Below are 24753 nucleotides of genomic sequence, written 5' to 3'. Positions count from 1 at the left end.
ATATGCAGATGACGGGGAAGATTATAATTATGAAATGTTATTGAAATGGAAGAATGCCAATAATGTTTATGTTTAATGTTTTTGAATTAATGTTTATGTTTAATGTTTTTGAATTAATGTTTTGGAAATGGAAGAATAGTGATATTTGATATTTATCTTAATGTTTTGATGTTTGACTATATTTGAAAAGGAATGAAAAAAATTAGGTTTGATAATAACAAATATATAGGTTTAATTTGACAATTTTTTAATAACAAAATGTAAAAAAATAAATATTTAATTTTTAAAAAAAAAAGAACGTGGGCTGGCCCGCAAACCTGCGGTGCGGGGCGGGTTGGGAATTCTAGCCCGCAATAACTTTGCGGGGCGGGCCAACCCGTCCCGCATTTTTGCGGGCCAAGCGCGGGGCGGGCTGGCCCGCTTTGCCATCCCTAGGCTCGGGCAAAAGTCAGGCCAAGCAAGACCGGGACGATGTCGAGTCGTCCAGGCTCAGGCCAATGTTGAGTCGCTCAGGCCGATGTCGAGTCGAGTGGGCCCGGGCCTCGACCTGGGCCAATGTCGGGCGAACTCAGACCGATGTCGAGTCGAGCGAACCCGAACCTATGTCAAGCCTAGCGGGCCCAAACCGATGTCGAGCCTAGCAGGCCCGAACCGATGTCAAGCCTAGCAGGCCCGAACCGATGTCGAGCCTAGCAGGCCCGAACCGATGTCGAGCCTAGCAGGCCCGAACCGATGTTGAGCCGAGCGAGTCCGGACCGATGTCGAGCCTAGCGGGCCCAAGCCGATGTAGAGTCGTTCGGGTCAGGACCGATGTCGAGTTGTTCGGGCTCGAGCTGATGTCAAGTCATCCGGGCCCAAGCCGATGTTGAGTTGTCTGAGTCTGGACGGATGCAGAGACGAGTTGGTCTGCGGCCAGGTTGAGTTGGCTTAGGTCTAGTTTAAACCAAGTTAGATTTAATGTAATTGACAAAGTGAATAATTAACAAAGTGAATTTAATCTAAATTTAATCCACTTTAAATGGATTTTAAAAAAATTTAAATATATTTGATCTAGTTAAATCTTTATTTGGATATGAATTGGATCTGGATTTTTCCATGCCTACCCCTATTTTTTTTATAGATAAAGAAACCTATTTTAATCTGTATTTTAAAAAAGATCAAGAATAAGAATTATACGATATTTAGATACTAGAAGAGATATTTGACTCGTGCCTCAGCAACAACTTGTAGAACAACACTAAATTCAAATCCACCAAACAAAGACTCCCATTTTCTTTTGTTAAACATACATACTTTGTTTATAAGTGAAACCGAAAACATTAAAGGCTAGCAAAGGAAGATAGAGTGGTGTCTGTTTTTATCTCCCAAGATGAACAATCCCCTTGCAGCAAAATATGCATAGCAAAGTTTTGAAGAGTTTTTTATAGCATTCCAGAAGAGTAAATGGACAACTGATGCTCTCCATATTCTTACCTTTCAAAGCTCATCTTTTAATTTTTCTTTCTCACCCTTTGCTTGTTCTTGATGAGCAGGTTTATCCCGATTCTTTTCGATGAATTCTATGATGTCTTCCTTGGTCCTATTGCCACCGTATTTTGATATCTTTCCACTTGATGACCTGAAGTACACAGTTGGATAACGTTTGGCTTCAAAGGAATCACTTGAGATATCGTTGGCAATTCCATCCTGGAAAATGACAAACAATATGCAGAATAAAACTTTAAAAAAGAGCATAAGATGATAATCTTTCATAAAAATGTATCTTAAAGTCCAGTAATACACTCCCAGCTTCAGTGACAAAGCTAACTCTAGCATAGATTGAAACAAATGTAATATCATAATAATCAAAGCTGGAAACAAGATACATTTCTTACCAGTTTTGCAATAATAACACCAGCATCACTTTGATATGAGACGGCAACTTCCTCCAATATTGGAGCCAACTGTGTGCAATAAATACACCAGGGAGAATAAAACTCCAGCAGAACTGCAAGAAGTTTGTATTAACAGTTACATTATTCTAACTCGGAATGGTAAAGGAAAAGTGATTTTATGAGAGATTCTACTTTGTGTGTAAATACTGCCATATAGAATCACAAATACATAATGTTATCAGAAGGGCATGTTACTTTGCATGTACAATTAATGCTGCTATATACGTAATCCCAGATACATAACACTATCAGAATGATTGTTTCCTGAAGAAAATAGAGGTTTAGTTATATGACCATCAGCAGTCTAATTTAGTATACAAACATCAATACAGTACACAACTTTCTCAGCGATTTAACACATCAGAAAAGATCTTTAATAGATAATGGATGCCAAGATGTAGACATTCACAAAATACTACATCACTAAGCAGTAAATGTGGCTGGCCTGGCCACAATCAACCAGCTACTTACTTACCGCCAAGAGAAATTCAATTCCAAAAAATTAGTATGATCACAAGTTGAGAGAGCATTGGCTACTTTGATGCCACATTCTATATTGCTAACATAAAATCTTTAGTCTTTTTATGAAATTAATTTCATCATTTTTTGTTAAGCTTTCTTTTAATTTCATCAAGGAAGAGAGGTTCCTTTGATTAAAAAAATCGTCTTTTCCTTTATAATTTCCTACCAATGATAATAGTAACAGGTTCACATTACACATTTATAAAGAGAACATTATTAGGTCCTAGAAATGTGGTAAAATCATATCTATCAGCTTCATGTGAAGGTTGATATTAAAAAAAAACGAGATACATTATCCAATCATCCAAATTGGACTGGAATATAATGCTTTTTCACACGCAAAGAACATTAGAAACGTGATATAAAACCTATCTCATAATCTGTGTTATAAAACCAAATAGAAACGGTAATAAAGTATACCATTCTTCCCAGAGTTCAAAACTATGTCCGAGAAACTGTCCCCAACAACCACTTTAACAGGTTCGTTGTTAGCTTCAGGAATAGGTTCAGACTTAAAATATGGTGCAATATTTCCATCCTGAAATGTTAAAAAAATGATAAAATTTTCAATTTTCAATACAAATGACAGCCTCAATGAGATAATTTCAAATTAAATAGTCCACTACAACTACAAATAAGATGACAGATTAAATCAGGCAAAAGCAAAAACTACCTAGAGAAATAAGAATAACCTTGTATGCCTTGAACCAAGTTGAAATGTGCTCAGGTTCCAAATTGGGTTTAAGAAATTTCTTCCCATCATTACGTTGTACTAAAATTAGAGGTACTTGGTCTTCCCTCACCCCAAAATACTGTGAAGACAATCCATATAAAATGTCAAATATTGATATTAAACAGAGAACAACTACAGAACGTTGCACCTTGAGTATTTTGATTTAAGATACCTTGATTTAATGCACACAAAACTGCAGAACGTTTAACATGTTTTGATACAAACCTGGAAAGAACCTTTAGTAGACTTGACATCTCCCACCAGAAAGCTTACACCTGATTGTCTATATTGCTCAGCAATTTCTCGGTATTTTGATTTGAAAGTTTCAGCACCTTCAGCAGTGAAGTTGATTAACAACATTACCTACCAATATTATAAATTTAATTGAGGTTTCTTGAACACACATCATATGATGGGGAGAAAACCAAAACAAAGGAAATAATAAACATTTTGGAACATAAAATGAGTGAAAGCAAGCACATTTAGGAAAATTGTATCACGTTCAGAATGATAGACTAATTGGGAGGACACTAACGGAAAGTGGGGCTCTCATAGAGATGCATAGAAGCCAGCAGAAAAAACCATTAGCAGAAAGCGGAATGGCTACTATTTTAATTATTACATATTATATATAATACAAACTAAGTAATTTATACCATATATAAAAATACTCAAAACAAAGAAAAAACGATATTATAGAAATTCATGATAAACAGAAGGTAAAATATTGTGAAATGGTCAAGGAAAAAAATAGCCTTATTGTGTTACTGCAAACAAATGCATTAGAGAATGAGGGAGAAATCACAATTTCATCCAAAATAAACCTAGACACCGTTCCAGTTGTAAAAATTATTTAAAAGTCTTATGTTCTAACAGCACAAAAAAGCTGCTATAGAGGTTGCAATTACAGCTATCGAAATCACTCTACTATTTGAATCCATTGCGGCCAGACCACTCAGCTCCGCTATAGTGCATTATTGGCAACATGGTGGGACTTGACAAATAGAAATACGTCTACAAATAGTATGATTATTGATTAATAACGAATTCTCTGGCTCAATATTGAAAGAACAAAATTGACTTCGATAGATACTTACCTTCGTATTGGGACTGCTGAAGAATTTAGCAATAAAAGGATGATTTCTCAGATCACTATCAAAGACAGTCACAACAGGCACACTTGATTCTTCAACGAATTTCTCTAGAGCTTCCACATGAAAATCCTGCAAGAATGAGATAGATGCTCAAGAAAAAATGAGATAGATGCTCAAGGCCAAAATAAGATTGAACAATCAATCCACAAAAATCAACACTACCTGAAAGTCAACAAAAAGTTCGTCAAATGGTTTGAATAACCTTATTACGGGCCCAGCAACTGATGATTCTCCTCTTGGAAGGTGTTTGGCATTCATAGTGTGACCAAAGTCATAGTCACCACGCAACTTTTCTGCTAACACAGTGAAGTTATCAAACTCCTCCCCAGAAAATTTCGGAAACACTCCAACCTGAACACATAGGAAATATGATTACAGACCAACTGATTTAAAATAAAGCAAAAACATGAAATGATTGGTCACTTACAATAACAACTTTGTTTTCACCAATAAATGCAGTAGCATCATCAACAGATTTAATTTCAGCAGAAGCAGGACCACTTTGTTTCTTCAAATACTCAGCAATGCCATCTGCTTCACGGGGACCTTTGTATTCTTGAACATTCTTTCCCCCATTTCTCAGTATCCGAATTGTTGGGTAAGTCCTAGCTTCAAATTCGGTTGCAAGGTCTTTGTTCTTCTCACCATCCGCATCAATTTTAGCCAAAACAACCGGAGGATCATGACTACTCAGGATAGAAGCGGCTTTTTCATACTGCAGAAACAAATATACTAGAAAATCAGCATATGCATAATCTTTACCATCAAAGGAAACCCCAAAATTAAATGTATACAAAATTACCTCCGGAGCAAGCTTCTTACTGCGCTCACACCTAGAAATAAAAAATAGAATCATATAAAAACCGAATCCATTTCTATGTAATCGATTTTGACCTAAACAAAATACAACAAAACTTCCCGCTGAAACACAACTTTTATCCAAATGATGTAACAAGAAAAACAAGAAGCAAGATACAAAAAAAAGATCAAATATACGCAGCAGATGTCTTAAAAAGAAAGTTCTAATACTATCTTAGATTTGTTGCTGCAACTGCCACTCCATTGAAATGTATTGGTATACATATCTGTTGCGATAAAGAAAACAGCACCTGACTAAACTGCAGCCTCTGATGGAGAGAAAACACACGCAAGCAAGAAGAAGAAGCAGGGAGAAGGAGAAAGGAAACAGAAGAGATATCTTTTATTAAACTGAGTGAATATGAAAGATTACACACACAAGCCTGAAAGACAAGGCTTTATATATACTGTGTAGACACGCAAACAGCCGTGCAACAAGCTATTGTTCTTGCTTGTGACACTGCAGATACACTGTATAGACAATGGTTTCTTGATCCGCCGTGTGAACAAATCTTTGAGGATCAGAAAATGTACGTATCAGTTCAATACCATGTAAGATAGGAAAACCTGCTGTTTCCACACAAGGAAATTCTCTTCATTGAGAGTTTAAGAGAGATGGCTGTGGTGAAGTGATGCAGTTGTGGTGAAGTGATGCAGTGAAAGAGCCATGTGTTGGGAAAGATCAGAGGAAGAAGAAGCAGGGAAAGCGGAAGTGGTCATGTGAGAAGAAGATTGATATCTGAGTTTATGATACAAGCAGTGCTCTGTATATATATGAAGAGATAGGCCGTATGTACATGGAGACCCTTACACATAACTGCCTGATTTTGTAGTTTTTGTTGTAACATCAACAAGATTACTTTCATCAAGTTACTAGGACTTATTTCAATGAATATTCATATTTCTATATGAATATTTAAACAAATAATGATGTTTTCTATATTTATTTATAAAGATGACAAATGAAGAAAAAATAATCATCTGTCTAAAGGTAAACCAACCTTTATGAGAAGAAAAGAAATAAAAAGAAAGATATTAAAAGTTAAATTGTTTAGATAAAGAGATATTAGTGAAAAGTTGAGAAGTGGTTTGATTTATGCGATGCAATAAATCCGGTTATATAATTAATAATATATTTAAAAATTTATAAAATAAAATCTTAAAAATAATTTAATGTAAAAAATAAATTTTAAATTAAAATGAAAAGTTATTACAAAACTTTAATGAAAAAAATTATATTTCAAACTTAAAATAGATTATTTATACATGTCAAAATTTAAATTAATTAATTTTTTTATTAATTATTTTTAATTACTTATTTGTTTTATAAAGCACATATTAACAAAATATTCATTTTATCATAATATTAATTAATATTAATTAATATTAATAATATAATTATTATTAAAATATTATCATTACAAAGGTAATTTGATTATGTAAACGTAAAATTTACAACCTAATGGATTATACATTTTAGTAAAACGTATAATCCCATTATAACATAACACAATCGAAAAATAAGATTTAATGTTACAATTTTTTGTTCATTTTTTTCGTATTTTTAATGTTTGAATGGATTAATATCAACAATTGATAATAATGATAGAACTAAAACATCTTATTAGAAGGATCAAAATACAAAAAAAAATTATAAATATAAATTATTGTTTTAAAATATGTAAGAAAATTAATATGGAAAAAAAATGATGTGATGAGTTTTGTATTGATTTATCCGAATCAGGTAAAATTAATAGAAGCGAGTTTTAAAATATGAATTAATCTCTTATAATCTCAAACTTTTCTAATCCTCTCTACGAATTAGAACAAAATAGAATGTTATGTGTATCTTTTTTTTCATGTATATGTAAATATTTACGGGAACAATTAAACTATAACATAAGTAAATGAATAAAAAATGGATATATTTTTTTTGAATTTATTAAAAATATGTTATTTACTTTTATATATGGAGGCAGGGGAAGGGAGAGATCATTTAACTTTTAAATTTTTATTTTTTTCGTCAAAATAAGTAACTTGCTTTAAAGAATGTTGGAGTGAAAACTTCCTTTTAAAAGAGAAGGCGAAAAAGTATGTCAAACACAATCCAATTTATGGAAGGCCTAGAATCAGGGAAATATGTGTTAATGCCGATCTAAGGTCTCAACTAGTTCAAAACACACACTGCATGCACAATTTTTTTTTGCATAAAAAATAACAAAATTATGATAATGCATGCAATAGTTGCAGTAGAAATTTCCTTCAAAAAAATAGCACTACAATTATTTTAGTGTATGGCTTAACTTTGTAAAAAAAACAATTAAAAGTTTATCTGGAAAATATTTAATAAAGTATTATTCTTGGTCCTTTTTTGCGAATGAAATGCAAACTGTGAAAAAGTTTTCAACTTTTTGAACGCATAACATTTTTTGGTTTCAAACACTGACAAGAACAGGTAGAATTGAAGCGCGAAGAAGAGCAGAATCGGGACATACCATGGTGCGTAGAACTGAACGACGATGAGATTATGCTTCTTGACGGTGTCGGAAAAGTTGGAGTGGTCCAATGTCAGAACGAACTCCTTAGCCTCCGATTCTTGAGCAGAGATTTGAGAAGGAAGTGTGAGAAGGAGAGAGGACACGAACACGAACGAACAAATCGTAATTTTACCCGCCATTGTCTTCTCAGAAGCAGAAAATGAAGAAGAGAGAAGATGAAGAAGAAGAAGAAGAATCTTTGAAAATTTGTTGAGCTTCACTGGGTTTTGTAACAAGAAGTCACGTGCAGTGTTGTTTTAAAAAAAAAATCTCATGTAATTTATTGAAACTACTCTCACCAGCTAGAACGCTTTATCGTACGTGGCTCAGTTATTCCTGTTTTGTCAAGTCCACACCATTTTACCTTTTAACTTATTCTTATTTTGATCTTTACCAATTTATTTATTTTTCTTAAACATTTATTTCTTGTAATAAGTTTTTTATATATAAATAAAAAGAAGCTGTGAAATCATTTGGGGTTTAGGTACTGCTAACGAATCTCGTACCCCCACGTAAGCACTCTGGATGACATGGCGAAACCTTATTCGACAATTCTTGTCACACAACATTTCTTTTAATTTTGGCAATAAGTTTTGATGCTTTTATTGGCATGTTCTTTTCTTTTCTTCAGCATCCCTTGTTCTAAAGGACTTTTCACGTGGAGGATGGAATGTCATGGATTAATTAAGGGTAAATGCTTGTGAGGTGCTCATAATCCGCTGTAGTGATGTGTTATATTAAACATTTTTGGCTTAACAAATCTGATAGTTTTGAATAATTGCTTAGCCATTTTCCTGTTAGATTGATTAAAGAAAAGAGTTATTCTTGACTAGTGGAAACACATGGATTATGAGCATGTACATCCAGTTTTTTCTTATATAACAAAAGTTAAATAAATATCTTTTATAGAAAAATATTATTAAATTGATAAAAAAATATATGTTCATGTAATTATAAATAAATAAATATTTTTCATAATTTTATAATTAGTAATTTCTGTACTGTAAGCAGTTAATTGATTTTTAAAAATATATAAAATTTAAAAATTAAAATATATTAATAAGAAAAAGATCAATAATAAACTATATAGATTTTACAGATATAATTCTTTATTAATAGATAAATAACATCATTTGATTCTTCCGGATTTTTTATTTTTATTAATAACACTGTACTAGTCAAAGACTACTCTATAATTACCTCTATAAACTTTACTATAAGCAAAATTATGTAAATATACATATACATGATTTTGGAACTTAGAAGCCTCCATAAGAATATACATTATTAAAACTCTTATGGCTTTCTATAATTATCACATTAGATGAAAGTCATTCAGAAATAACTCAACAAAAATTAATATTGTGTTTGAATTAAATAGGAAATTTGTGGGGGAGAAAAGAAAATGAATTTGTGAAGATTAAAGTTTTGGATAATGAAATATGATATATATTTTTTTCGTATGTATGAGTTAATTAAAAAATTTAAATATATCATATTTATAATTATTTGTATTTTTAATAAAAAAATTTAAATATATCATATTTATAATTATTTGTATTTTTAATAAAAAAATTTAAATATATCATATTTATAATTATTTGTATTTTTAATAAAAAAATTTAAATATATCATATTTATAATTATTTGTATTTTTAATAAAAAAATTAACAATATAATAAAAAATATTAGTGTTAAATTGAAATAAATTTATTAACTATATTAAAATTTGTGAAAATAATATTTATTATTATATACATTTGTTATTTTATATAATTATATATGTTTAGTTAATATTATAATTTTATTTTATTATTTTTATTATTTATAATTATATGTTATTAATAGTATAATTAAATACTTTTAAAATTTAAAATTTATGTAATATTTAATTTTGTATATTGTAATAAAATACCTCCACAATAATATTTTGGTAAAATGCAAGAATCCTACCTGTAATAAGCACAAATCTCTTTATTTGTGTGAATAATGAAAAAAAGTTTTCACCCTTCCTCATCCATTTCTTCACCCTCAAAACCATTTAAATAAACACAAGGAGCACCCCTTCCATATTGCACATATTTGAAAACAAACATAGTATAATTGAACTTTTTTTTCGATGAGGGTGAAAGTAGAAAAAAAAAAAAAAAAGTGAGTGAAAAATGGTGTTTTTTGAATTATTAAAAAAAAAATTATCAAATTATACACAATTATATGTCATTAATTTGATAATGATAAAATCCAGGATGACCACATAATTAGCTTATAATGTGGAGAGAAGGTCTCTATACACTTCATTTACCGTTTTTCTACCTTCTTCTTATATACCATATGGTATCAAAGCACCCATCTTGGTGTTGTGACAACCTCTCTATTTTTATCCGTTAAATAAGATATCATGTCTGGCAAAGAAGGCACAAGTGACGTGTTTAACTCGTCTATTGATTCCGCTTCTACGAAACCATAGATTTTGGATAGCGGAGCAACCGATCACATTGCACATGATTCAAAAAAAATCGCACACACTTCATCATCATTTATTCCAAATGTTAATCTGCCCATAGTCTCAACTGCGATCATCTCATCTACGGACACAATTAAATTCAATGACAATATCACTCTTAAAAATTTAAAGATGATATTTGCATTACTTCTTTTAATTTAAATCAAGATAACAGTTCACTAAATTGGTAAGTCATTCTTTTTCCACATGGTTGCGTAGGACTTGCTTAGGGGGAAAATGATTCGGTAAACAATACGCATACTTATACTACATGTTCCCTCTTCCAAACCAAGCTCGCACATCTCAAATTTCGACCGACCCTGATTTATGACACAAGCACCTCAAACATCATTTCCCGACGCGTCTATGCATCTTCATTACTACATTCATAATAGTGGTAGTATTTGTCCCAAAGTTAAACAGACAAACTACCCTTTCTTTTAAAATACGCAAATGCCCTTAAAAAAAATTACAAATAAAAATTCATTCCAAACCCCTTTTTCTATAATATGTTTTTGAATTTTTTTTTTCAAAATAAATTTTTGGATTGTGGATTTTCTTATCCAAATGGACTTTTGATTTTTATTTCCGAAACACAAAAAGTTCTTCTAGAATGTATTATTTTCAATTATGCACTTTCATTTCTGAAATAAAGGGTATTTTCAGAATTTTAAAATTGTGTTGGGTGCATAATCAAAAATATTGGGTGTAGGAAGAATTTGCATTTTTTAAACACTCCCAAACCATTGCAAGATGCATAATTCTAACTGCTTATTTAACTAACACAACTTGTCATCTCGGCCATATGACAGTAAAATAAGCAGAAATTTCCGGTTTGTTTGACAATAAAAAATGGAAATAAAAATCATTTAAAGCCTAAAAAGTAATAAAATAAAATAAAATATGAAGTCCACAAATTTAAATTTCCTTCCTATCCGATTTTGTTGGCAACCAAATAAGTTAAACTTTTTATTTGCTTACAATTCATCTGCATTGGACTCTATTTCCCTTTCCATATAGGGATTAGGGCAATTCAGTGTTGGCTGGCAATTGGGACTACGAAGTATTTACAACACTTCCCTTCACTGTCAACCCTCCTCTATCATTATTCTCCTCCATTCTATCATATTCCGCACCCAATCAACTCTTTCATCGGAGAAGGAAAGAATCAAAACTACAGAACATTATGTTTTAATTCACCAGATCATTCTTGAAACAACTACAAAATTTCCCTGCTTGCTCCTCATAAAGATCCTACTCCTTCCTAGGCATATGAAACATATACAGTCCACCTTCATGTCACAACCAATCAATCAATAAACGAATTTTTTTTCTATACAATTTTCCCCTAACTGTGTACGCACCCAGACCTTCATTGCTGAAACATGTTTCAAGCAAACGCTTTCCTACAGAATAAGACTAACTATAGCTGCAAAACTGGTGGGTTAGTTCTAAATCTTCCAGTACAACCCCTAAACTCCCCCAATAAATTCACACTAGTAAATGCAATCATGTGATTCAACAGAAAAAAAAAAAATAGTTGGAATCTCTACGAATCCCCAGCAGCATTTTGAAGCCTAACTTGTTCATGAGCTTTCACCACCTCTGAAGTGAAACTCTCTAATGTCTTAAAAATGGGAATCAAACCAGCCTGTAAACTGTTATTAGCTGCATCACGAACAAGTTTGACGGCTTCTTTATGCCTGACCCTCTCTTCATGTAATCTCTTCTTCATAGAATCTAAATCCACCTTTAGATCATCTAGTGGTGAAACACCACTATCAGAAGTGAGCTTCGATAATGCAGTCTTTCCTGAAACGTTACCATGTTCTAGGCCTCCCATTTCTGTGCGCAATGTTCTAAGTTGTTTTTCAAAGTCCTTTCTAAGATACTCAGCTTTGATTCTCTGGCGTTGCGCCTCATCTTGCCTTTCCCATAACTCATGTAGTTTTTGAGCAAATTCATGCATGGCCTCTGCCACCCCCGTTTCTGAAGTTCTAGTCATTGCTTGATGCCAATCATTGCAAATTATAAAAACTGGTGGAGCATGAAGCCGACTTGGAGAGAAAGGGGCAATACCGTCAGATGTTTCTTCAGGTTCGTTAGGAAGGCATCTCATGAGCCACTCATTCAAATTCTTGACATAAGTTTTTTGAGTCTTAACCCAAATGTTGAACTGACTGCACCAATTCAAAAGCTCCTTTTCAAGTTCTACAATGGCCTTCAGAACTTCATCTCCTTGCAGACCAACGTTAATCTTAAGAGACTGGCTTTTACTCTCCATGATAGCTTGAAACTGTTTCTGGTGGCATTTGAGCATGAATTTCCACATTCTAGTGAATCTGCTGACAAATAGGCTATTCATCAAATCAATAGCTCCATAACTTCTAACAAGAAAAATAATTCTACCATGTAAAAAAATAGAATTATCCATTCCAAAACCGAATAGGATAATGTTAATAATGATGACATAAACACGTCTTCAACCACTAACAACTGACAAGAGATAATCACAGAAGCCTATTTCTCATCAATCACTTGAAGATATAATTTGACTCATTGCCATCCCTCTATACGACTTGAGACAAAATTCTCAATGGAATGTCTGATTTGGTACATAAATTACCTTGTACCATCAATTATTGGCCTCTCTTGCATCTAGGGGCATTAATAATGACAGCACGATTTTTAAATTGCAACCTCAAGCATTCCAGAAGGGATTTCTCATTCTTAGGTGAATGAGAGAGTTGCATTGAGCCAATTGAACTGTGGTGAACAAAAACAGTTAATTGAAGCATCTAAGGAGGAGAACAGGGTTTTACTCAATTTATTTGTACATAAAAAGAAACAATTATATCAATTAGATCATTAAATGTCGTCATAATTCACAGAGATATTAAAACATGGCCAAAATTTATGTAAAACTTCACATAGTGGCTCTCGTGTGTTTAAAAACATTAACACCCCATCTTACTTACTTTAGCCCACTCTCTATAAGGGAAGAAGAGAGACCAAACACATTACCCTTTTAAACGATAACAAAACAGCCTTTTGACAGTATTTTCTTGTAAATTTTTTAAATGTTTGTGACCAGAAATTAATAAGAAATGACAGATAAAAATTAGCATAGTGAATGAGTGAAGCAATTTGATACCCATTAATCAATGCTGCAAGTTGAGGCTGCAATTCATTATCCCTCAATTTATGTATTCTTCCCATTATAGTTTCAGCGGTTCTGATGCAAATATTGATTTTTGTTTGCAACTTCCTAATTGATGCTCTAGTAGCATCAATTTTACTAGATTCAGCTCCTAGATTATCCAATGTTTTCAGTCTCTTGAACTGTTTCTCATAAATGACCCGTAACCTCTCTTCATCCTGAGAACAGGGCAAAAATATAAATACATAAGCATAATTTGAAATTAACACAGTATATTATCTACAACCACTTATCAATACAAGTATGTGGCATAATCTACAATTTATTGAATAATACAACAACAATTTATCATTAAAGATGATGCTGAATATGCATGACATTGAAAATACATATCATTGAGTAATGAAGTTTCAAATTATATCCCCTCCGATCCAACAACATGAAAGTATTAATGGGACTATTTCATAAGGGATTTAGAAGCCTTTGCCCTCAACAAGTAGGTCCATATAGCAAATCAGTAAGAAGGATATCAAACTATGAAAAGTTTAAAAAAAATTCTAATTTCATGATTCATTAAAATTGGAGTATTTTGAAACTAATCAAATACATACCTTAACTTCCTTGTACAATTTCTTCTCCCATGCGTAAAGCTTCTCCAATGTAGATGAAAGATTTTCTGGATTTGTCTTGAAGTCTTTCCCAGGTTCCCCACAGTATGTTCGTGCCAATTTCATTTCCCTAGAAGAAAATTGTATAGATGGAGGATCTGAAGGTAACCTGGAAGGTGCTACCATCTGCAAGATTCTGGAAAAGATAACTGCATAAAAACACATAACATAACAAGACATTCAGTTGACCCATGTTTCAAACTCAACATAAAAGAAGGTAAGGAGGATAAAAAACACAGATTTTAATAATAAAGCTCCACACATACGCTCACATGTATGTATGATTGCAGTAGAAAAATCATTTGAATGACTCAGTTTACTTGGACCTTCTAATCAAAATACATATGCATTTTCTTGAGGCACAAGCCTGGGAGGCTCGAGCATGGAAAATAAAACTAAAGGGTTCATAATGAAAAATCTATTCCCTTTATAATTATTCAACTTGGTTGACAGTCGATCACACAATCTGGTACCGCCTGCAGTCTGTCCATGACTTGATTATTTGTTTTAGGAGAGGAGAAAAAAAGGTGAATGGTACAGAAGAAAATGACTAAACGGAAGAAACCACAAAACACGTCTTGTAAATATAATAACACAGCATAAGAAATATTCTGCTTGGAGCTCATGCTTGCCAAATCAACAGAAGCCTGTTGCAGTAAGTTGTACAGAATACTGTTTTACAATAAACGTGCTTCCATTTAATGGAGTATTTAGCTTCTTGCCTTTTTTTCTCAATGCTATCTAATTTTATTGAGATTATGGTTTTTACATAAATACAGAAAGATCTTCACAATCAAACCAGTGTACACGGAATGATCATCAAATTGCATAACTCGTGTTTATTCTAACTAGTTAAAAGCACGCTGCCAGAGCCTAAAGAAAAAACACAATGAAAAAACATAAGACAACTCAAGCTATGTTTGGAAAGTCGGTAAAATATTTTTGCAACTTTCAATGCACAATTGTAAATTCCGATGCAAAATGAAGAAGAAATAATTTGTTGCTTTTAAAATAATAGTAAATTTGAATTCAACTGAAATCCAAACATGCTATACAGGCTGAGGAGTTTCGGACGCTCGTGCCCTACATCCTAGGATGAAAAAACAACCATACAGACAACAGCATTCATGTGGAGTCGCGGAATACTACTAGATGTCGGATTCATCCCAGCTATTTTCTAATAGAAATTATCATTGCTCAAAAGCCACAACAGGCTCCGGGTTTGTAAAGAGGATCTATATTTAGACCAGCAAAGCCAAATTATAATAAAAAAAAGGAACTAAATCTAACAAAACGTAAAGGATAAAGCAAACAAAATTAGCTTATTCTAGCTCTCACTTAATTACAAGATAATCTAAATAAAATAAAAAACCCAATTACAAAACGAAAGCCCCAAAAGGAGCAAATAAGCCAATCTACGTCATGCTTCCTTCCTCTACAGTCTACAGGTTCAGCAAAAGATGTAAAATACGCCAAATACTAACACTCACACATCACAATCTACAAGCTCCACACACAAACAAAAAATGCATGAAATAAAGGTAAGGCATAAATCTAACATTTAACAGAAAAGGATAAAACGTTTATACCTCTGAGTGCAGCAACCCTAGACCGATAAGGCGGTTTGCAAACCTCAAGCAACAATGCAACCTCTTTCCCAAAATTCGATGCCGTCACAAAGTCATCTTTAATCTCCACCACAACCTCACGCAGATCCCTGGTGCCGTGCGCCGACAAAGTGGTTAAACTACTTAGAACGGAAGAGTCACCGTCCACCGCCGTGACCGTCGCTTCATCAATCTCAAAACTCACCCCTTTCTTCGCACCATGCTCTTCGGAAACAACAGTGTCGGGACTGCTCTTAATCTCTTTCTCAACGGTACCGTTATCGCTGCCGTCATGGAACCTCACTGTCTTGGAACTCCCCTCGCTGCTACTCACCTGGTGCAACGGCACCGTTTTAGAGTTCGAAGGCCCTTCCCCGAAATCCCTTGCTCCAGCGAAACCCTTTTCCTCAGCCACCTTTTTATTCACCTTCTCCTTCGCCGGAGCCTCTCTCGGGGCTTCGTGCTGCGTTTCGTCTTCCAAATCGGGAATTCCCTCTCTCTCCCTCACCTCCTTTGAATCGGGACTGCTCGCGCTAGACCCGAACCGAGGGGGATAAACCGGGTACCCGTTCTCGAAGCTCTCGAAAACGTTGAGGAAATCCCAAGTGGAGACGCGAGGAGGAGACGGCGGCGCGGGAGGAGGACGCGGCGGAGATGACGACGGTCCCGGGGGAGGGTAGTGAGGGTAATCCCGACCCGGAAACGCGTAGAAACCATAACCGTAAGAAGGATCGGGCCATTGTCCAATTGTTGCGACGTGTCTCTCTGGTTCTTCATATACCATTGGTTTTCCGTTGGGAACAGACCTCTTCATGTAATGGGCGTATTGGTAATTTTGATAGTACCCGTAGGGAGGTGGGTCGGGTTCTGGGGAACGGAGAATGTGAGGCGGCGAAGAAGAATGAGAGTGCGAGTGAGAATGAGAATGAGGAGGAGAGGGAGAACTCAATTCGGATCCAGAAGAAAGAGGCAAGTGAGAACCCTCGGGGGAATCCGCGTGAGAGATTGAAGCAGAAGAGGATGAGAGTTTGTGATTGTTGATGCTTTTGGTTTCGGAGGGTAATGTAAGAACCGGAGAGGAAGAACCGGTGGTGGAGGTCAGGTCTTGTTCCGCGAATTGACAAAGAGCATCGCCGATTTCCCTGAGCGAATGGAAATACGCCACGTGTGCCGCTGCTAGAGCGTAGCGTTGTTCCGATGCGGCTTTTAAAAACCTCTTCCGCTCTCTGCAGAGAGCCACCGCGGGGAAGTCCTCTACCTTGGAGACGTTGCAGCCCATATCAATGACCGGAGATCGTAGACTGAGTTGCGGATGTCAACGCCGGAGAACATGCTTCAACGGCGCAGTGGTTCATGGAGACGGCGGCGCATGACGAAGAAGGTGGTGTGGTTGATGTAGTTGTGTTGTGTGTATCATTTAATAAGTGAGGGCGTGAGAAAGAGTGAATGGTGAGTGTGTGTGCATGCAAGGGGGTTAATGGGGGAAGGAGAGTAACAGAGAGTGAAGATTCCTGAGAGATTTATAATTATTAATTTTGAAAAATGGAAAAGAAAAGAGGGTGGGGAGGATGTTATGTAATAAAATAATAAGGAGAAATTGTATTGAGATTGGTGATGGTGGGGATCTGGGTTTTGTTGTTGGTGTTTGAATTTAAACAAAAATTGAGTGAGATTTATGGAAGTTTGAGAGTGCAGAAGAAGAGAAGAAGAGAAGAAGAGAAGAAGAGGGAGAAAGAGGAGACCCGCCATTGGCAACGGACCCCTTTCATCATAATACCATCTCATGCTTCTCTTTTTATTTATTTATCTTTATTTTACTATTTAATTTAACTTTAATATTTAATTTGGATGCTTTCACTGTCGCAGTAACTTGGACCAGCCTTCCTTGCACTTCTTCATTACCCATGCAATCCCACCTCAATATTCTGTCACACCCAATTTACATTTTCAATGCTTCCGCGTTATTCAATATACAATCCGCGTTACACCTATCTCTTATTTTATAATTTAAATCATTATTTTATATAAATAAATACCTTTTTTATACACTATTTTTTATAATTTTACCTTCTGAGTAACAAATGTTTCCCATATTAATTAAATATTATGGATCAAATCTGTTTTGTTTACCAACAGGGTCCATTGTTTGATCTGGAATGCCTTGCCTGATATTCATTAAAGGGAGATTAAATTGACTTAATTACAATTTCATGTAGCCACAATATTATTAATTTTTTTCTTTAAATTAATTATCTTATTTCTATTAAATAATATATACTGTATATTTTCGGACTGTCACAAAGTCCTTATATAACCGCGTGATCATTAAATATTGTAAATTATGGAGTTATTTTATCAGAAAAACTAAATATATGGTCGCCTGAATTTCACAAAATTTTATGTAAGAGATGTAAAAAAATAAATAAAAAGATTGAAATAAATTTGATTCAAATAAAATATTTTTATATTAATATATTTTAAAAATAGATTTATAACTATTTTAAAATAATTTATGTAAATAATAAATTTTAATATATGAATTGGAATTAAATAAATTTTAAATTAAAATAAATAATCACTATAAAACGTAATAAGTAAAATATTATATTAAAAAATAATAATATATTAAAATAAATTATTTTAAAATTATTAAAATTTAAATTAATTTAATTAAATTTATTTTTATTTAATAATAAAATATTATTATATATAACCAGTTATAATTTACTCGTGATTATACATATAAATATTTTTATTTTTATTTTTTAATTAAATTTCACTGAAATTTATATAAATTCACAATTGGAGTTTATTAAATAAATGATCAAATTTATAAATTTTATAATTTTAGACCATAATAAAAATTAAATAAAAACATATTACTGATTTTTTATAGTTTAATTTGCAGCTAATTTTCTGCTTGGATGAAGATTGATATATTTTCTTTATAAACCATGCAATTTGTAGTTCAAACTTTTAATATAATTTACTTCTAAAACATCAAAATATCATTTTATAAAAAAATATGTTTAGCTCCTTTAACTTCAAAAACTTACTTTTAAAAAGGTAAATTGTAATTTTTAATTAAAACACTTTAAATGTATTTTAAAAATAATTATGACTTTTATATACATTAATAATATTACTATAAAAATAATTATGTTCAATAAAAATACTTATTATATGAAAGACATAATTTCTTAAACTCAAAACAAAATTCAACCATATTTATTATATGAAAGACATATAATTAATTACCATCTTACATGACAATATTTATGTTAGTGTTTAAAAACACAAACAGAATTATATTATTATATAAAATTTATCAAATTTTTGTTATTATACTAAAAAAGTTAACAATATTTATATTGTATAAAATTCATATTTTACCCTAATAAATTAAAATTAACTTATTTATAAATTAAAATATAAATTTGTAAAGAGTCCAAAAAGCTTTTAAAATAGTTTATAAGTTAATTTCAATGTAAAAAAAAAAACTCATTTTTTTCTTCTCATATAGAATTTTATGAAAAAGTTATTCAAATACGTAATTAATATTTAAAATAATTCAATATTTAATAGGTAAAAAGTGTAAATTAGTAAGTTATTTAATGATATACCATTTTCTTAGTGTTTAATTATTTATAAAAAAATATATAATTTAATGATGATTTTACAAAATTTAATAATGGAGCCTAATTTTTATACTTTTTACAAATTTTAAAATTGAATAATGTTTTTCTTTTCAAAAAACTTAGTTAATAACGGCTTAATTTGAAAAGCATCCTCAAGTTGACGGGAAAAGTTCCAAATGAGGGAAGACTGAGAAGTAATATGTGACTTCTGCCATTAAATATTTGAATCTTTCTTAACGGGAATGAGAAGACCCAATTAGAAAAAAACAAGTTTATATTTTTATTTTGTAAAATTTTTATAAGGACAGATATAGATATTATATTATCTAACTTGTTATATAGATGTGTAATTAGTTCTTTAATGTGAAATAAATTTAAAACAAAATATTATTGTTACACAAATAACTATAACTAATTACATTGTTCTATAATTTCGGAATGTATTAAATATAATTAATTTATGTTATTATTCTTTTTTTTCTTTTTTAATCTCATTTAGCTGAAATAGTAAAAAAATACAATATATTTTTACTATCAAATTAAATAATAATTTAATTTATCTGACATCATATAATTATAACATGCATATATATTGAGACACTACAAGAAAATCATGGAATATAAATAAATTTTATAAACAAAAAATAATTAGTTGCTATAATGATTAAATTAGAGATCATTTTATAAATTAGTTTCTATTTCATGATTTTCTCGTAGTGCTACAATATCTCAGAAATGAAAGCAAATCTTCTGCAAAATACAAGAAGAATTATGGAAACTATTAACAAAATATAAACTACAATATTTTTCCAAGATCCTTAAAGAAGAAAAACTTATAAAAGGACACAAGCATCTAGGAGAAGAAAGAAAGCTTCATAGGATTTTTTTAGTTTCTTTTAATCTTTGTAATTCTTTTGTTTTGCCTCCGCATGGAAGACTAAACCATTTTGGTTGATTCCTTTGTAATTTTCCATTGAGTTCTGAGGTTCCGATCAATAAATTTTTTTATTTTTAATTATCTATAGCAGTTTTAATAGTTTAATATACTGGAAAACTAGTTTTTGTGAGAGGTTGTACTTGAACGCATGATTGAGAGTTTCTATATCTTAAACTTTGGTTTCTTAGTTAGTTCGTATTGTTCTAATTAATTTCTTGGGCGCGTGATTCAAGAGAGAGGAGATAAGCATTCTCATGGAGTATACGCATGGAACAAAGTGTGTATTGATTAAACCAGTAGACGCATGCTTTAATAGTGAGTTTCAGTTGAATCATATTGGCGCATGTTCAATCAGGTTTAGTTCTATTGGAGGATTTATAAATGATTAATCTTTAGAGAATTTGTGAAGAATGCAATGGTGAAAGAACTTGGGATCAACCGCTTTTTATTTGCTATTTTAATATTTTTTATATTTTTTGCACAACTATCAAGATTCGTGGGGAGACAATTTGGGATCATCTTACCACAATTATACTATCATCTCTCTAGTGTTAGACAGGTCTATGCGGGAATCATATTTAATTTGACTGCTAAATGACAACTATAATGCACACATGCAATTGGAACAAAAATATTAAGACATAGAGGAAAATAATAACTTACTGTGATTTAATCACCTGTGACATAAGAGACGCATTCTTATTATGTAGTTTTGCTTGGTGACAACTCAAGAAAGGTAATATGATGGTGCAAATCTTGAAGTTTAATTCAATAAACATATCTTCTAATAATATAATCAAATAAATTTTATGTTGATGCAGTGATTGATAGTTAAAAATCCAAGTATAAGTTGAAAGTTTCTCTTTGATTAAAAATGAGAAATTTAAATAACATTTAAGATGAAATAGACGCACGAGCATATAACCTTAGGCTTTGTTTAGATTGAGGAGGTGATTTGTGAGGAGGGGAGGGAGTGGATTTGTGAGGATTGAAGAGGATGTGTGAGGATATGTGAGATTGTTTGGATTGAGGGATGATAAAGTGAATTTGTGAGGATGGTTTATTGTAAGTTTACAAAATTATCCTTCTTATTAAAAAATATTTAAATAATGAATTATGATTTTTTTTTAGGTTTGAATTAATTAAATATTTTTAATATATAATATCCATAAATATTTATATTTTTAATAAAAAATTAAAAAATATAATATAAAATATTTTAGTGTTAAATTGAAATAAATTTTCTAAATACATTAAAATTTATGAAAATAATATTCATTTGTTAATTTATATAACTATATATATTGTTGATATTATAATTTTATTTTATTATTTTATTATTTATAATTATATGTTTTTATTAATAGTATAATTAAATATTTTTGAAATTATAAATAATAAATAATAAATAAATTTATGTAATATTTAATTTTATATATTAAAATAAAATGCTTGCGCAAGGGTATTTTGGTAAAATGCAATAATCCTACTAAATCCCCACAAATCTCTTCATTTTGTGAAGAAAAAAAAAAACTCTCCATCCTCTCCCCCACTCTCAAACTATGGAAACAAACACAAAAAACACTCCCTCCCTCCTCCCTCCTCCCCCCTCCCTCATGCCACTTGGAAGCAAACACACCCTTAAGATTTTGGGTTACAGGAGATTCTATGTTTTCTTATATGAGTTTACTTGTGGTTCATATGGTATTGAACATATTCCTTTAGACAAAAAAATCAATATCAATGATATGTAATATAGTTAGTCGATTAAGAGTTAGACTCTTGATTAGAATATAGTCTTTTTAATAAGTGAGTTTATATCAAACTTAACATAACAAAACCGATGAAGATTGCACCTCACTTATATATTTATAATTTGACCTTATACTAGTAGATGTGAGATATTCAACAATTTAAATGAATGAATTGAATATATATCAATGTAATTAAATATTTATGAGTGGTCTAACCAGATGTCAATGCTAGTGACACAACAACCCCAATAAACTTGATTAAGATAGACTATAATATTATATTAACAAGTGATTATATGTTTAAATAAACCTCACAAAATTGATTTGTTAGATGAGGATTGCACCTCATATATATAAGATTATATTAATAAGATGTAAATTGGTTCAATAAATTGTGAATATATATATGATTTTGATATATGTGTATATAAGAAATTTTAAATTATTATTTATTATTGTTGTGTAGTTTGTGTTGTGATTCAACTATGATAATCACAAATATATACGAAAATTAATGTTATGATATGTGAAAATTTTTATATGATGGACTGATGTAAGAAAAATATATTTTATATTATAGATTTTTTATTAAATTATGTATATAAATCTTTACGAAAAGAAAATTAAAATTGTTTAGAACATAATATATAATATTTGGGATCTTAGAGAGAGTATTAATATATATATATATATATATATAATATATATATATGGTTAAATATTTTTTTATTATTATAATACGAAATTGATTTTTTTTAATCTAAATCTTATTATTTTTGAATACTTATAGTAAAAGAAACTATTTAAATATTATAAATTATAATATAAATTATGATATTAAGATATTCCAAATTCACTTATCATTAATATAAACAATTTACTTTAAAAATTTATTTATTTTAATGAAAGAGAGAAAAAAAAATTAAATATAATAAACAACTTGATATCTATAATTAAGGTATAAAAACACTTTGTAGTGCCATCAAAATTCTATAACGGACGTAGTTTTCATATTGTCCGTAAAATGTATTCTTTTCTTACCAAAAGAAAAGTATTTAAGCTGACATTTTTACACCGGTTTTAATTTATGCAAAATTTATATAATAACATAAAATGAACATACTTATGTATAATTTTCTAATGCATATATTTCTTTCTCAACAAAAAGTATAATCATCATAGCAAATTTTATTTACATGTAACACATTATTTGTACACACTAATACTTTCGAATTGAAAGAGAGAATTTGAGATGAACGAATTCAATGTAAAAAAACACCTCTAATAGTAATTCTTTATTTAAAATATTAAAAATACTTTTAATAATAAAGAGCTCATATATTTATGGTAAATATTTATATTTTAGATAATTTTTAATGCATGAATTATAAATAATAAAATCTTATGTAGATGTTATTATATATTACATAATCTTTTGAAAGAATTTACAAGTTTTGTTCATGCTCTTATAAAATCTACATTTGTGTTTACATTTTAATGTAAATATAATTTCTATTCTTATAAATTAGGGTTTTATATAAGATCCAAAGATCTAATAGTATTTTATACTTGATCAACATATTCAATGATTTCTTTTGTTTATAATACTATTTATCTATAATATTATATTATAAATAAAATAAGAAATGTTTACGGAAGAGAATAATAACATTAATTATTGCTGCCACAGTGTCATCAACTACGCAACTACCTCTTTTATTTCATGCAATATGTTTAATAGGTTAAAGAATGCGTTAGTAACATTCACACAAGTAAGTACATAATACGTCCCAATTTCATTCTCATTTTAATATATTAGTTATTATATAAATTGCTGATAAAAATAAAATAAAACAAAAACTATATTTACATCTATTACTATTACTGATGTAATTAAGTTCGTTAATAATAAATTGTTGAATATCCCTGTAAATATGATCTTATTTATTTTTCTAGTTTTAAAAAATTATTAACTTTAATTTTTTTACATTCATATAAAAGAAAATTCAAAATTAGTTTCTGTTAAACTAAAATTAATTTATTCATAATATAAAAACTCTCTTGTCTACTTTTTTCTAATTTTTAATTTAATATTTACAATTAGCTTACTATTTAAAGTTTGTGCAATTAGTGGAGAGGGTAAATTTTGTGGCCTAATTTGATAATGGAAATTTTTTATTTCACATTATTTTTAAAAAATTTCTAATCTGACATTGTCTTACACAAATGAAGTTCACGTGGCAAATGATAGTTTTCTAAATGTGATGTAAACATTTATTCAAAATTAAATGATGTTAAATAAGAGTGTATTGATAGAAAGTGTCAACATATAATTTTCTTTATAATCACAAAGTTAAAAGCTAGATGTGAAGTGGTTATTTCGCATGAGAAGAAGGAAAATAACATCTAAATAACTAACTGAATTTTTTTTTTTAAATAAAATTTGTTATTTCAATATATTCAATAATATAACATTGTTTAAGAGTTAAAATCAAAGATAATTTAAATATTTTTTACTTTCTTAATCCATCAAAACGTTTTTTAAAAATAAAATTATGACATAATTTTAAATTACAAAATAAATAATATCTTAAATAAAATTATGACATAATTTTAAATTACAAAATAAATAATATCTCAAATTCAATAATTGATATAACAATATTTTATAAAGTGTCTTGACTTTCTTATATGTTTTTACTCATTTTAGTTTGATGATGCAATTCGTTTTTGTTAATATTAGTATTT

The 24753-nt window shown here is 30.5% G+C and overlaps 2 protein-coding genes across 9 annotated transcripts; both read right to left on the bottom strand.

Annotated features, from left to right (window-relative positions):
- Nucleotides 1–1242: 1242 nt before the first annotated feature.
- LOC137821962 (protein disulfide-isomerase) lies at nucleotides 1243–8076 on the bottom strand. Of its 5 annotated transcripts, none has more exons than XR_016515809.1 (10): nucleotides 7697–8001; nucleotides 5146–5176; nucleotides 4771–5058; nucleotides 4506–4694; nucleotides 4287–4412; nucleotides 3415–3552; nucleotides 3130–3268; nucleotides 2877–2994; nucleotides 1875–1987; nucleotides 1243–1686 (listed from the first exon to the last, which is right to left on the bottom strand). XR_016515809.1 is itself a non-coding variant. In XM_068626785.1 (10 exons), exons 1-10 carry the CDS (start codon nucleotides 7876–7878, stop codon nucleotides 1477–1479), a joined length of 1515 nt encoding a protein of 504 aa, XP_068482886.1. In that variant the 5' UTR covers nucleotides 7879–8076; the 3' UTR covers nucleotides 1243–1476. The 5 variants fall into 5 exon arrangements, 3 of the variants coding, with proteins under 3 accessions (XP_068482886.1, XP_090151948.1, XP_068482887.1); XR_016515810.1 differs by lacking the exon at nucleotides 7697–8001 and adding an exon at nucleotides 5751–5937; XM_068626785.1 differs by having other exon boundaries at nucleotides 3149–3268; nucleotides 7697–8076.
- Nucleotides 8077–11133: 3057 nt separating this feature from the next.
- On the bottom strand, nucleotides 11134–17537 carry LOC137821330 (protein ALTERED PHOSPHATE STARVATION RESPONSE 1). 4 transcript variants are annotated; one of them, XM_090295753.1, is made up of 5 exons: nucleotides 15659–17537; nucleotides 14013–14218; nucleotides 13396–13619; nucleotides 12868–13007; nucleotides 12446–12583 (listed from the first exon to the last, which is right to left on the bottom strand). In XM_090295753.1, exons 1-4 carry the CDS (start codon nucleotides 16953–16955, stop codon nucleotides 12881–12883), a joined length of 1854 nt encoding a protein of 617 aa, XP_090151879.1. In that variant the 5' UTR covers nucleotides 16956–17537; the 3' UTR covers nucleotides 12446–12583; nucleotides 12868–12880. The 4 variants fall into 4 exon arrangements, with proteins under 4 accessions (XP_068481979.1, XP_090151880.1, XP_090151878.1 ...); XM_068625878.2 differs by lacking the exon at nucleotides 12868–13007 and having other exon boundaries at nucleotides 11134–12583; XM_090295752.1 differs by having other exon boundaries at nucleotides 12443–13007.
- Between the last annotated feature and the right edge of the window lie 7216 nt (nucleotides 17538–24753).

Source organism: Phaseolus vulgaris, chromosome 9, assembly GCF_051622355.1.
Source record: "Phaseolus vulgaris cultivar YP4 chromosome 9, ASM5162235v1, whole genome shotgun sequence".
NCBI classification, from domain to species: domain Eukaryota; kingdom Viridiplantae; phylum Streptophyta; class Magnoliopsida; order Fabales; family Fabaceae; genus Phaseolus; species Phaseolus vulgaris.
The sequence above is the reverse complement of the archived record's forward strand: the minus strand, read 5'-3'. Positions and strand labels throughout refer to the sequence as shown.

Excerpts from the sequence above, each read along its gene's own strand:
- LOC137821962 (XM_068626785.1), bottom strand. The coding sequence starts at position 7,878 with ATGGCGGGTAAAATTACGATTTGTTCGTTCGTGTTCGTGTCCTCTCTC. Across the intron at positions 3,553-4,286 it reads TCAGCAGTCCCAATACGAAG|GTAATGTTGTTAATCAACTT; the intron begins GTAAGTATCTAT and ends TAATATTGGTAG. Across the intron at positions 1,687-1,874 it reads GTGTTATTATTGCAAAACTG|GATGGAATTGCCAACGATAT; the intron begins GTAAGAAATGTA and ends GTCATTTTCCAG.
- LOC137821330 (XM_068625878.2), bottom strand. The coding sequence starts at position 16,955 with ATGGGCTGCAACGTCTCCAAGGTAGAGGACTTCCCCGCGGTGGCTCTC. Across the intron at positions 14,219-15,658 it reads TAGGGTTGCTGCACTCAGAG|TTATCTTTTCCAGAATCTTG; the intron begins GTATAAACGTTT and ends GTTTTTATGCAG. Across the intron at positions 13,620-14,012 it reads AATTGTACAAGGAAGTTAAG|GATGAAGAGAGGTTACGGGT; the intron begins GTATGTATTTGA and ends CCCTGTTCTCAG.